We start from the raw sequence: 14493 nt of genomic DNA, 5'->3' as shown, positions 1-14493 counted from the left end.
TTATGCTCATTGACTTTCTGATTGAAGCAGCCAAATAAATATCTAAAGTCATTTTAAAAGAATTAACCCCCCGAAGACAGGCAACCCCTGTAAGAGCAGTATCATCCACAACTGGAGATGAGAAAGCGTAGGCAAGCCATGACCCCACTTCCAACATTGAATCAAGTCGTGAGAACCTCGAGACCTAATAAATCTATCAAGGCCTTCCGCCATAAGAATAAACAAATAGGGAGAAAGAGGATCCCCCTGGCGAAGACCTCTGGAAGCACCAAATAACTCAAACAACTCACCATTGATAATAATAGAAAAGGAGGATGAAGTAACACAACTCATCATCCATATGACCCACTCTTGACAAAAACCAAAAGCAATGAGAAGTTTTTCCAAGAAACACCACTTAACTCTATCATAAGCCTTGGTCATATCCAGTTTGATAAACATAGACTTTTCCTTAGACACCGCCATAGAGTGAATGGTTTATAAGCAATCACAACCCCATCTAAAATTTGGGTGCCTGCCACAAAACCCCCTTGCTCATTCGAGATCAAATTTGGAAGCCAAATTTTGAGTCTATCAGCAATCATCTTAGTAATAATTTTATAGACCACATTACACAAAGCAATGGGCCTAAAAAAGTCTAGTTGGTTAGAACCTTCCTTTTTAGGAATAAGAACAAGGAAAGTAAAATTCAAGGCTCTAAGCATTTGTTTACTACCGTAAGATTCACGAACCACTTATAGCAAATCTAAATTAATAATATCCCAAAATTCCTAAAAAAATCCAATAGGAAACCCATTTGGACTTGGGGCTTTACCCTTTGCGCATCCAAAAAACAATGGTGCAGGAGCACCCCATTGTAGAAGCACAACCATGATGTCCAAGGTCACTATCTGATTATATTTGGGTCATTTATGACTTGTAAACAATATATATGTATTTGAGTTCATTTTTATCTAATGGAGTCGTAATGTAAGGCTACTTGAGCCATTTGTGTAAAAGTTGCATAGTTGTCCATTTAGGACCTAGTGGGGTCAAATAGTCCAAATGATGTAAACATGCCACGAAAGGGAATAAATGCTTGTAAAAGGTCATTTAAGGGTTATTTGATACGTTTGTAAGGTTTTTGTCAAGTTTTGGGGTCATTATGTGAAAATGTCACAAAAAGTTGTCAAAAAGATGAAAAGTGGCAAAAATGCAATAATGCAAAATTGCATTAAAAGTTGAAAATGGGAAGTTGAAAGGTCTTGGAGGTAGTTATAAGGTCCAAACTAACCAAGAGGATATACAAGGTTGTATTTGGTTGAACCAAAGAGGAATGAGAAGGAGGATAACAATTTTGAACAATTTGTGTATTCATAAGCTTGCCATTTTGATAGTTTCCATTGTTACTTTGTTGTTTCTAGGCCTTGTACGGACCTATACAGCCTGGAAACCATATATAATTATCATGGTTAGATATTATATCGATTTATTTTCCATCTTGTTTTGGTTTGGAGTGATTTCATTGAGAAACGACGAAGTTATGGATATTTTATGGATTGCAACTTCCAGATTTCCTAAAAATAGTCATGTTGCAGCGTATGGTATGGATGCATATTAAAGATTTATGAGCTCTAAATGGATACATTGGAAATATGTGTGATTAATCTTTATTTCTCCTTTGGTTTGATTCGATTTCATTCAGTTTTGAGAAAGTTATGAAGGTTTTGGTGAAAACCAGTTTTAAGCTATCTTAAATGGAGTTGCTGGAAAGGGTTTGTAATTATCTTGTGATTTAACCATTGAAAAAATTAATAGCTTGCATATTATGAAATTAGATTCAGATGGATTTCATTTTATTATGTTCTTGTTTTCGTTTGGTTAAGTATTTGTTGTGAAATATGATGCCCTAGCAGGCAACAAACATACATTTTCCAGATTTATGACAGTCAAAATTGGTCTCGGTGCAGAGATGATAACTTTTTATTTCACCGTTGGATCTTTATGAATTTTGGATATGTTGTTATTAATAAATTTTTCTAAAACTCTACCAGAGAGATTGGTCTAATCGTTTCAGGTTTGGAAGTTATTAATGACTGAGTGAAGGTATAGAAAATTGTCATGTGAATGACAATCACCTTGATGATAGTGAATTGGATTCTTTCAATGAACAATGATGTTTAATGGTTTGCAAAGGTATAGATGATTGGATATGTTTGGGACATCATTAATGAACCCATGTATCATGCATGGAAGTATGACTATTGAGATGTGATATATTACCTTGAAATCAATATGGTATATGAGCTTGATGTTTTAGTACCTTGATAAAGAGTGTTGGATGAACTTGAAATGGATTTGGATGAAAGTAATATGAAAATATGATAAATTTTAATATGTTTATGCCTCTGATATTGAAGATATTGTGTTGAATATTGAACTCCATGTTTTGTTTGGGGTTCTTGGTTGGTTTTTCATGATGCTTTGCATCAAATAACCTCTTCCAATTCAGACAAAGAAATCGGATGCATGAGAGACTCATTCATTGCATTGGTAACTGTAGATGCAAAAATCAAGCATAATAAACCAACTATGCTTGGAAATGAGAAATATTGAGAGATGCAAGATATGCAAGAGATCAAAATATACAAATGACGAATTAACTTGCTAGGCTTAAAAATGAGGAGAAGCAAGGTATTTATAAATGTCCTCGGGGTGAATCCAAGTTATTAGATAAATATGGGATAAAAGATTTGATTGGAGATGTTGGTCCCACATGCATAGGCGAGTGTAATAGATAGAGGTGAAATATGATAAATAGCGGATGGATTGGGTATGCAAGAAAGTTTATGAATAATAGGGATGAAATGGGATAATGATATAATGTGATATTTATTTAATAGATTAATGAATTAATGGGAAAATGGAGTAAATATGAATATTAATACAATGAATAATATGGAGAATAAGATAATAAGAATATTATTTAATTTGGATCCATTTAATGACTGGAAAGATTACGATTAAGAGGGCATTTTAATTAATTTTTTTTATGTGTCTACAATAACTAAAGAGGGAATACAAGCAAGGATCATATTATCCCCATCCTCAACAGGAGGTGATTCTTCATAAAAGAGAGTAGAAAAGTAATGAGAAGCCTCATGAGATAGAGCCTGAAGGGAAGTCAACTAAATACCTTATGAACTCACCAAGGAAGAGATATCACCTTTATTTTGAGGAGCTTGCACCGATTTATTAAAAAAGGTTGTATTCTTGTCACCTTCCTAAAGCCAAATAACCTGAGCCTTTTACTTCTAGAAAATATCCTCCCGAACTTCCCACTCCTCCAAATCCCTCACAACTTGGGACTTCGCCCTACCCAAATCCTCTGAGAAACTATGGTCCTGAATTTGGCAAGTAATAACATCTAGATAAGCTTGAACATTCCTCTTCATAGCACGAAGGTTACCACAACACAATCTATTCCATCTCATGAGACAAAATTTGACAAATTGCAATTTGTTAGCAAAAGAATACATAGCAGTACCATAGGTAGGGCCACCATCTATCCACCACTGAGTCATTAAATCATGAAGAGAAGAGTCACAAAGCCACATAAGATGAAACTTGAAAGGGGGACTTTTAGGAACAAAAATAGAAGCAAATAAAAATTTGATTGGCTAATGATCAGAACCCCTTCAATCAAGAATTTCAGAGTTATTAAACATGTTACCACCAACTCCAATAAAGGAAACGAAGAACCTATCCAATCGTTAAGATATAGCTCCGTTGTTGGGAAAATGGTGTTGGACACCTTGCATAATAATGTTTTTATTATTGTATTGTTTTATTATTGTGTGAGGTGGATATGGAATTATATTGTAATACCATATTGTATTGTTGCACCTAGGAGCACCTAGATGGACATGCAACATGTAGAGATTCCATTGGAATATTCATGTAACCACTTGATGAGTTGTATTGACACATTGGTATTATTATATTGTATTTATGTAATATTGGGGAATGCAATTATGATGAACCAACATTAAATGTGGGTCAAGGGTAGGTAGGAAAAATATTATATTTTATTATCACACGGTTTTGGGTACATGGTTTTGATGTAATACCACTTGGTGGTTTTGTGGGAGCTTGTGTTTATAAAGCAACCATAAGGGTAGTTGTTTGGGTTAGCCAGGTTAGCATTTGTGAAGGAGGAATCATGGCATGGGATGTGTGGATTCATGCTTGGTCACGTGGAGTGCTTGGTTATGGCTAGGTTTTCGAAGACTTTCCATATTTGTATTGTAATGGATGCATTGGTAATAATACATGGTGGATGATGCTTTTGGAGGCTGGGTATTTTTCCCTCACGAGGGTTTTCCTAGGATATATCTTGTGTCACATTTTCATGGGTATGTTGTCTATTCTTTACATATGGCCTCTATGTGTTGATTTGATTGAAATCTATAATGGGTTATGTGGAAATTGTCATAAAGATGGTTGCAAGTTTCCTTACATCCATCTCCACATTGACGATTGTTCCAAGTGAAGATCCTATTAGAGGGTTTAATATCAATTATGTTCAGGAAGCCCACATTCTCATGAAAAATATCACTAGAAGGACTCAACCGATCCAAACCAATCCCTTTTTTCCTCCAAACTTAACACTAAATTGAAATCCCCAACAAGAATCCAAGGAAAGGAGCACACGATCTAACATACTGAATATGAGGCCAAAGCAAAGTTTTGCCATGAAACTCAATTGGAGCATAGACATTAGTAACCAAAATTAGCTCTCTAGGTTCTAAGAAAGAGGGAACCACTGAAAGATAAGAGTGACTAGAGATCCACCAGAGCAAAGCAATCTTTCTCAAATCCCAAAAGAGAGTCAGACCTCCAGAACAATCCAAAGAACCAATGCACTGACACTGACCAAAACACCAAATACTAGAAGCACTCAGAAGCATGGATTCAATTGAAAGCTTAGTCTCCTGGACACAAAAGATGTCCAAAGAATGAACTGCAACCAACTCATGAATATCCTTTGGTCAAGGGATGCTATTCAACCCCTTAACATTCTAAGAGAGAATAATCATGAGAGTGTCAGGGAGAAGTGAGCATTAAAGGGTTTGATAGACCTAGATTCCATCAACATTTCCCCAACTAATTTAATCTTCTCCTGATCCTTTTTATGACCAGATTTTGAAGAACTATCAAAAGAACCCTTCTTAAGGGGTTGCTGCTGCAAACCCAAAGCTTAAGAAGACCCTCTACCTTTACCAGAAACCATCACCTCCTTAGCCAAATCGGCTAAAACAATATCATCTTGCAAAATTGTAGAGTCAGCTGGATCTCCCAAATCACAAGCACCAGGGGGTACCCCTTGCTGCAACATAACAACTAGATCCAAAATAGTATTCTCCTGCTCCTGCACAACATCCATACCCATACCAGTAGCCCTAGAAGAGACATCCATTGGAATCCCTTCCTCTAGAGCTAAAGTGTTTAGAACCTCAAACTTGTTGAAGCCCTCATCATTCTGACTATCTCTGTAAGACCTCTTCCGACCCCTTCCCTTAGCACGAGGCTTAGCAGGCATAAAACCATCATTATCCAGGCCACCATCCTTCATAGAAGCCTTTCCTTTTCCCCTATTATTTCACTTAGGAGTTGAGGAAGAAGGAAAATTAGCAGCCTCCTTATTGACCATATTACATTGACGTTGAAGATGTCCATACTCGTGACAAATCCGACATAAAAAAGGAAGAGATTCATAATCTAACTATTGAACCCATGATGAAGATCCTAAACAGATTTCCAAAGAATCCAACAATAGATTATTCAAATCAATCTCAACACAAATACGAACAAAAGAAATTACCTTCTTTTCAAGGGTTTGTTGAGCAATAGCAGTCGACTTCTCTAGAAAAGCAACAATCCATTGCAAAATATCCTCCCTCAAAAACTCCAAAGGAAGCCGAGGCAAGCGAACCTAGATAGGAACCCTCGAGGGCAATTCTTTAGTCAAGTTGAAACCCACATGCTAGGGTTTAATGAACAAACCCACGTGATTGTAAAAGTAGGGTCCTCCCTCAAAAGCACGATTTCAGTCAGACAAGCAAGAAAAAACCACCACGAAATAGAACTTGTTTACAACCAACGAAATCTCCATATCCTCCTCAACCTGCCAAGAATGATGAATCTAAGCTTCCAACGCTGACAAATAGATATGGATCTTAAGAAACTTACAGATCAAAGCATGTTTTCTCCAGTAAGTGACATCGTCCGAAATCGATTTAGGTGGAATGACCAGAACTGAACAATCCTGACTCCTCGACAAACAACCATTAACTTTCTTCAGTTTTGAGCCCTCACCCACATAAAAAGAATCAGAAGTCTTTGCATGCACACCCAAATAAAATCCATTAGGCGGTACAACACCAACCACCACCAAGCTAGAGGACAAACACTGGTCCTCCATACTCGCAAAAGTAAAATAAACCACACTAAACCCCCAAATCACACCATCGACAAGCCATGACAAACCTCTGAACCCAAACATAGCACCAAAGCCTAACTAAAAAAATGCACCAAACAACCGGTAAAGAAAACCCACAGAAAACAAAGCACAAAGAAAGGAGGAACCCTTGTCCCCAAATGTCATACCCTGCAGTCTACACGCACACCCCCAAAATAACATCACACAATGGTCAAACAAAGAAAGGAGAAGGCTATGGCACGAGATCCCTAACCTAAATGCCCAACATAGTCGCACTAGATGCCAACCATTGCTCTCTCACTAATAATTTAATATTGATTACAATATCATAATATAATAATAATTTTATATTAATTTGTTGGCAAGGGTTTGCCTATATCCTAGGTGTTGTCGTCATCTTTAAATTTTTGTGTCCTAATTTATGTCATGATCAAGGTTTATTTTAGGCAGGTTAGTTCTATGGTAATTTGTATCTTCGTTTTTAAAAGTAAGGTTGACAATTTGTAAAATGTGTACCTTATTAAACTTATGTGAACCTAGTTGAACTAGCATGAGAAGGTGGACAAGTATAGAAATGTTATTGCTAGAAGCTGGTTGATTGAACCTCAGAGAGGGGGTTCTCGTTTACCAAAAGCCTTGAATAAAGATCATGTGAAACCCTACATTAGGGATTTGATAGTTCTGTTGTATAAGGTTAAAGGAGTGGCTGATTCGTACCTGTTCACATAATGGATGTATCATTTCGTTGAAGTAGTCTTAGACAAAACTTGTTACATAGATTGGGGAGAAGTTATTGCAGAAGAGCTCCAAGATCAATTGAAACAAGCACGGTTCGGGGATAGAGATTTCTACATGTCTTCATATCTTATATATTGTTTGGCATGCACAAAAGAATGACAAGGAGTACCTCGAGCCCCAACGTTTGAAGGAATTCGGGTTTTTGAATTCTACCCCTTTTTTCAGAGTGAGAAGGCTTTGGGAAACTATAGGCGGGTTCATGATGTTTTTACTGGAAGAATGTTTGCAGAATTGACAGGGAACCTGGAAAGAAGGAATATTTAAGAGGCTCAACAATTAATCAGAGTATACGAGAGCTACTATATTCAGTATCCCCACTTCACTTACCTTCGGGTGGGTGGTTTTGAAGAGAAACCCATGAAATTGCCTCGATATGATTTTGATTGTTTTGTGCTAGCGAAGCTTTGTAGGCAATTGGCTCATGTGATTAAAAAGTATGCAAATTTTGGTGATCGTGAAGCCCTCTTTCCCTTAGAATTAGGTTCTTTTTCTTGCAAGTCATTTGCAGATGTAGCAAGTGTTGGAGTTGATTTAAAGAGTTTCAATTTTGGTTTCTATCAAACTAGGAATAGTTTTGATAATAAACTCTTTGCTGTTCAGACCTACAAATTAGGAAAGAGTTATGATCCTTCTGCCCATTTGGAAGATTTTTGAGAGGATTGTAAAGATGAGCTTGAAGTCGGGTTAAGAGATTATAGCAGGTTGAGGATCCAACAAATTATTGATTGGAAGCTAGAGGTGAATGTTGAAGGGGTTACAGATCATGACGAAGACATCCTTGATCCTGAATTTGATAGAATCAAATCAAAGCCTTTAGACGAGATAAGTTGGTTTGAGTATGAAAGGGATGACATCGATGTTAGGGCGGTAACTGTGATTCAAAGAACCGTACATTGGTTTTCTAGAATGAGACGATTGGATGCTCAGGGTTTAGAATCGCAAATGATTAAGCAAGTTATTTTTAGGGCTCCTGATGCTGACATTTCTAAAAATATTTGTCTTTTAGGAACATAAATAAAAACCAAGAAATCTTCTCACCATAAGAAACCCACCTCTACAACTAAAGAGGTTATCAAGTCACCTGTTTATGTTCCTGTGACTAGATCAAGGGCCAAAACCGGTAGGAGCAAACCACAAGTTGCAGAACACTTTATTGATCTTGACCTGAGCAAGGAAGGCGTGAAGGATAAGTTGCCAGAAGTAAGAAATTTGTCAAAGATGGATCACCTTAAAGATGACATTGATCTGGATTTTGCTGAAAACCTTTAGACTTCTCTTGGTTTTAAGGAATAGACTCAGGAGAAGTATTTAATCCTAAAAGATTCTGTTGTTAGTTCTCCCCAATGGCTAGTGTCTTTTGTAAACAAAAGGAAAAATATTGTTCCCATCGCTTTGCCAATCGACGATGTTGTGAGTAAGTATGTAACGAAAACACCTCAGCCAAAAAGGGCAAAAGCAATGACAAGGTTAGAGATTGATGATAAAATAGGTAAATGGATGGCGAAGGTTGCGAAGCCAAAGGTTGATGGAGAAGCATCTAAGCTTTCTGTCGATAGTTACCATGTAGAGAAATTAGAGCTTGGAGTCGCTGACAGGGATACATGTAACCACCACTTTGAAGTTTATGCAAAACGCATGCTAACTCAATCGCAAAAGGACGGAAGGGATAAGAAGGAGCTAAAACAGACAATCAGAGTGTTGGCGGATTACATTGATGCGATCAGTGGTGTATCTTCTTCTCCTAAGCTGTTAGCTCAAGCTTCCCAATCTTTTGATCCCACATCACCTACCAGTCAGAAGTTATTGAGTCAGATCCAAAGGGGAAAGGCAATCACAATCATTTTTGATGATTGGGTGAATGAAGTCATTAATGACGGATGCAAATTCATTCGAGAATCCAGAAAAGTGTTTGATCAAACTTCATTGTTAATAACGAACATTCAGTCATAGGTTAAAACGTGGGAAAGTGAAGAAAGCAAATGGACGTCTGCCTCTTTACAAATTTATGAAATTCAAAAGTACGGGGTCGCTAAGTTCCTTACTAAAAAACCACTCAAAACAGTGGATGAATCACTCATGTTCACTGGCAAACGCAATATTGATTGGAGGAATGCAACACTCAAGACAAGATGTGTGGAATTCATCAAGTGGGAGAAAGAACTAAAGGGGATATGTCAGAATTTAGCGTCTGAATTGAGACATATTCATACCACTTATGTCTGGAGTGATGGTCAAGTCGAGAAGAGCATGAATGCAGTTGTAAAACTTTTCTGTGATGCCATGAATGAGGTTAAGAAGAATGCAACACCCACGACAATTGATTTCACAAAGGTTGCCAGGGTTGAGGCTGTATTATACATTTATGCAGATCAGTTACCTAACTACATGGATGAAATAAAAAAGATCCGGCTAGAGGTAGAGGCGTGGAAACAGAGGATAACATCCGTTAAAGTTCACAGTGTTCCATCTTTATAGCAGTTCATCGCGACATACAAGGAATGGAAGGCGACGCTAAATGTGGATGCTGAGGATGACGTAACTCAAGGATCTCCAACGACTAGTTAGGATTTGTTTTTCGTTTCTGAGGACGTGTCCTCTTTGATCTTGCTCAAGAGACTTTCTGTTTTTTTTTCTTTTACAGTTATGTTTTCAAACTGTTTCTGTTGGTATCGGTTTTACCACATAAAATTACTCTGGATGGGTAAACAAACCATGGATGCTATTTAAGGGATGTTGGAAACTGTTGAAGGGTTCGAATTTTTTTTTGGAGAAATCCAGAAGGGTTTTTGGGTTTAATATTGTTTTGCTATATGTTTCTTTCGAAAGGATAATCATGTGTTATTAATATTTATCTTTGAATGAATGAAGAAAGCATATATTTTACTGAAAGATTTGAATCTGTGCATTCAATCTTGAGTATTTGCCTCTTTGTGGGTTAAACTATTATTGAATCATATTTGTTCATGCAAATGATTTACCTAAGAAAGGGCATTATCTAGCAATACTGGTTTGCTAATTCCTTATTTATGTGTAGTTAGAAATATGTGAAATTATGTTTTCCATGATTAGCATAAATATTTACATATGCTATGTTCATTGCATGATTATGGATGAATGTATCACCTTAACTGCTTTCTGGTTAAAAGTAGGCACAAAGTTATAATTGAGTAATTTATTGAATATGATATAAGGGAGTTGTACCTGTTTTAAAATTCAGAGGGAAAAGAACAACTGTGTTTTCCCAAATTGTTAGTGCACAATTGTAACTTTGTAAGGACGTGGAGTTTAATAGAATAAAGATCAAAGAAGCATAATATGTTAACTAACATAATTATAATATAATAATATAATTATTATAATATAATATTATTTTTAATTAAGTGAAATAATGAACAAATATAATTATCTTTTGGCATACTTTATCTATATTTGTCTAAGTATATTATCTTTCACTAATACGAAGGTAGATATATAAATAGGTGAATAAATGTATGATCTAGCTGAACATATAGAATATGCATTTATGTAAATAAAATTGTGATGATTTCATAAGAATGCAATGGTGGCTTGACTACCATTTATCCATGTACTTAACCGTTCTCTTAAAATCTCCTTTAAATAGATATATTTAATATATTTACTATTTTTTATTTTTTTCTTTTATTTATAGAGATCGCTCTTTTTATCACTTGATTTTTCCATCTTCTCACCTCAGTCGTTTCGATATAAAAGCAAGAGATGAAATAGGGTTCCGAAAGTGGCGAATGATATTTAGCAGAATAAATTGCAGTCGAATAACTGCAGCAGAAGGATGAGCAGGAGCAGCCGCAAAGGGAACAACTTCTGCGTTTAAAGGCACTCAAGGATTACATCATTTTTCATATCTCCAGGTAAGGAAATTCTTAAACCAGTTTTTTCTTATGGGTAAGAATAAGAAAAATAAAAACAAAGGAAAAAACAAAGGATGGAAAGAATGGCGAAACAATATGGTGGCGAAGGGCACAATTTCTAAACCTAACCCTGAAAAAAATGTCGACCAAAATAAGGCAGAGGAGGATATAGAGGGAAAGGAGAAGGGAAGAAACCTGTCTCCGTCTAAAGCACTAGCAGGCCCTTCCAACCCTCATAAAAATGTCGGACGACAAAATAAGGAAGAGGAAAATAGAAAAGTAAAGGGAAAACATTCTTCTCCACCTAAATCATTATCAGGTCCTTCTGTTTCAAGACCTGGCCCTAATGCACCTTTAGGGATTAGACCACTGTCACCAATTTTCTCTAATCCTTTGCCCGCTAAGATCAATGCTCTTAGTTTTGAGGACAAGGTGGAAAAGTTGAGCCAAGTGCTCGCTGATCCCAATGAATTAACGGGACTCGAGCTTGTACTCGATAGATCGGGGCTTAAGGTTTCAACTGATTTTGTAGAAGAGGTGTTGAAAAAGTCTTACAAATCAGGCCCTGCGGCGAAAAGGTTCTTTGACTGGGCAGGGTTGCAGCTGGGGAACAAGCACAGTCCTTATGCTTGGAATTTGCTTGTCGATATTCTAGGCAATACTAAAATGTTTGATGCAATGTGGGAGGCTGTCAAGTGCATGAACAAGGAGGGGATCCTGTCCAGGCATACTTTTGCTTCTGTTTTTACGTGCTATGCTATGGCTGATAAGGCAAATGAGGCAATCATGACGTTTGAGGTGATGGAAAATTATGGTTGCCCACAGGACGTAGAGGCATTCAACTGTCTTCTGTGTGCTCTGTGTAGATATAGGCAGACGGCCAAGGCACAGAATTTTGCAGAGAGGATGGAGGACAGGTTCCCACCTGATGCTGATACTTATGCGATTCTGCTGGAGGGGTGCGAGAAGGAGGGTGATGCAGCAAGGGCGAAGAAGACTTTTGGGGAGATGATTGTGCGACTCGGATGGGATCCGGCTAACACCGCGGCATATAATGCATTCTTGGGGGCGCTCTGCAAAGGGGGACAAGTGGATGAAAGCCTGAAGTTTTTGCATGTCTTGAGGAGCAGGAGATGCTTTCCAGATAAGAGCTTTTACAGTACTGCAATTCATGCTCTTTCTCTGAAGAACAAGGTGGAGGAAGCAGCGATGGTTTTTGATACGATGTTGCGGCTTGGGTATCGTCCAAGCAGTACTACTTATAATTCAATGATCTCGGCATACTGCTATGCTGCAAGAACAGAGGATGCTTACCGGCTTCTGGATGGGATGGTGTGGAACGGAGCCTTTCCAGATTCCACAACTTACAATACTATTTTTCAGGCCCTCATCAAGGCGCACAAAGTGGAGGATGCATCCAGTTTGTTCCGAGAGATGACTCGAAATGAATTTGATCCAGACAGTGACAGCCTCTCGATGGCTTTAGTAATGAGAGATTTGAATGTGGCCACCATGGTTTGGAAGCATATCAGTCGAAAGGGTGTTTTTCCCCAAATGGGAGTTATCGCCTTATTTGTAAATAGCTTATGTGAAAATGGCAAACGTCAAGATGCCAAAATGTGTGTTGAGGATATGCAGGAGAAAGGAGTTGAGGTGTCTGATGAAATTTTGAAGAGGTTGATGATGGAGAAGAATGAAAGGAAAGATCCAGATGAAAGATCTTCAAAGAGGAGGAGGGAGCATCACTAATCAGGGAGCGGCACAGCAGAGGACTAAAGCCAGCCTGTCAAAAATTACTTTTCAGCTCTACGTAGATGAAGAAATTTTATACTAAGCAAGGAAATGCTTTATATTTCCTTTTTAATTAATTTCTTTTTTATGAGCACGTGACATCAAACTTTTTGGGTTCTTGTTCTTGAATTGTAGAACAGGTTTCTATGATAGTTTTACATTGCTTGCTTCCTATTAATACGTCAGTTCTTTTTATGCACCTCCTTTTCCAATTTTTGTTTTTTGTTTTTGGTATCACATTTCATATTTCATGTATCCAATTTATTCCTTTCATGCACTGTATTTTCTGTGAAGTATTTTCGTTTTTTTGTTCGTTATTGATTAAGTAACCAATTCAAGGTGGTTTTCTTATTTCATATCCTGTTTTACACAATGTTTTGTTAAACTTTATTATCTTTGTCAGCTTGCAAATGATGTAGCTGCTATTTTGAATTGTTTTCCTTCATCCGGAGCCACGAAAGGGAAGCTACTTGGCAGTTGGCTCTTATTTGCAGGAGCACTTCGAATTTAAGACAATAAAGTTATAAACGAAAATTGGTAATTTAAAATTTCAAAAAATACGTGCATATCAAGTAGAACGCTGTGCAAGGTTAAGAATAGTTGAAGGATGCAATGTTATATTGTGAGTAAACTGACTTTTGCAAGATATGAGATTTATCTTTCAACCAATTGGAAATAAGAAGTTTGGTTTGGAAAGGGCAATCACTACCTGGCTATTAGTTTTTGATGCAATGCAGAAGGATAATATTTCCTGTATTGGTAATATTTGGGAAAAGGGATTGATTTTTGGTTGAATCCCTTTTTTCGTGAGGACATTGGTTGTTGATTTCTTTAGAAGGGAGAGAAGCTGGGCAGGCCAAGTTAACTGTACATTTTGAATGAAATGTTGCAAGCCTTTACTTTAATAGCTAAGGAAGGATTTTAAAATGATAAGGTCATGCAGAGATACTTACGGCTTCATGAATTTATGTTCAGTAAACAAGATTTCTATTATATGATTAGCCTGCTTCTCTTGGCCATTGCCAGCCCAGCACGTGAAGAGTAGATATCCATAATCTGTTTGCAGGAAGATGCCATGCGCAAGGCTGCAGATTTTATTTCTAACGTAGTTAAAGGGAGTTTATTTATAGGATGTACAAGGCACTTAACAACATAGGTCTTTCATAGCTATTCTGGTATTTCTTTGAAGTATTATTTGTATTTTTTTGCAGCATTTTTATTTCATGTTCTAAAAGCAAGGTTTATAATAGAACATAGATGAGTGAGTGAAAAAAGAAATCCTTTACATCGTGCACAAGTTTATGTGTTAAGAACTTGAGACATGCTGTATTGCCACATGCGCGATAAGATCTACTGCAGTTTGTAGATGTTATATCAAAGATTCAAAACCCGATTTCTTCAAAAACAATGATACAGACATGGCATACTTGAAGGCAGAGACTGAGATACTGAATGGTGATTGATTCTTTGTCTGGCTGAAGTTCCAGCCTAAAAAATATAGTGAAGAATGATGCATAAAAGGGAGATTAAGCT

The 14493-nt window shown here is 37.1% G+C and overlaps 1 protein-coding gene across 1 annotated transcript; it reads left to right on the top strand.

Moving 5' to 3' along the window:
- The first annotated feature begins 10977 nt into the window (after nucleotides 1-10977).
- LOC131077539 (pentatricopeptide repeat-containing protein At1g77360, mitochondrial-like) lies at nucleotides 10978-13159 on the top strand. The gene has a single exon (XM_058015053.2). It carries the CDS (start codon nucleotides 11200-11202, stop codon nucleotides 12916-12918), a length of 1719 nt encoding a protein of 572 aa, XP_057871036.1. The 5' UTR covers nucleotides 10978-11199; the 3' UTR covers nucleotides 12919-13159.
- The last annotated feature ends 1334 nt before the right edge of the window (nucleotides 13160-14493 follow it).

The sequence above is a fragment of the Cryptomeria japonica genome, chromosome 6 (assembly GCF_030272615.1).
Source record: "Cryptomeria japonica chromosome 6, Sugi_1.0, whole genome shotgun sequence".
NCBI lineage: Eukaryota > Viridiplantae > Streptophyta > Pinopsida > Cupressales > Cupressaceae > Cryptomeria > Cryptomeria japonica.
Note: the sequence above shows the minus strand (reverse complement) of the source record. Positions and strands in the feature narration are given on the sequence as shown.

What these genes read in the sequence shown, in the direction of transcription:
- LOC131077539 (XM_058015053.2), top strand. Translation starts at nt 11,200, where the DNA reads ATGGGTAAGAATAAGAAAAATAAAAACAAAGGAAAAAACAAAGGATGG.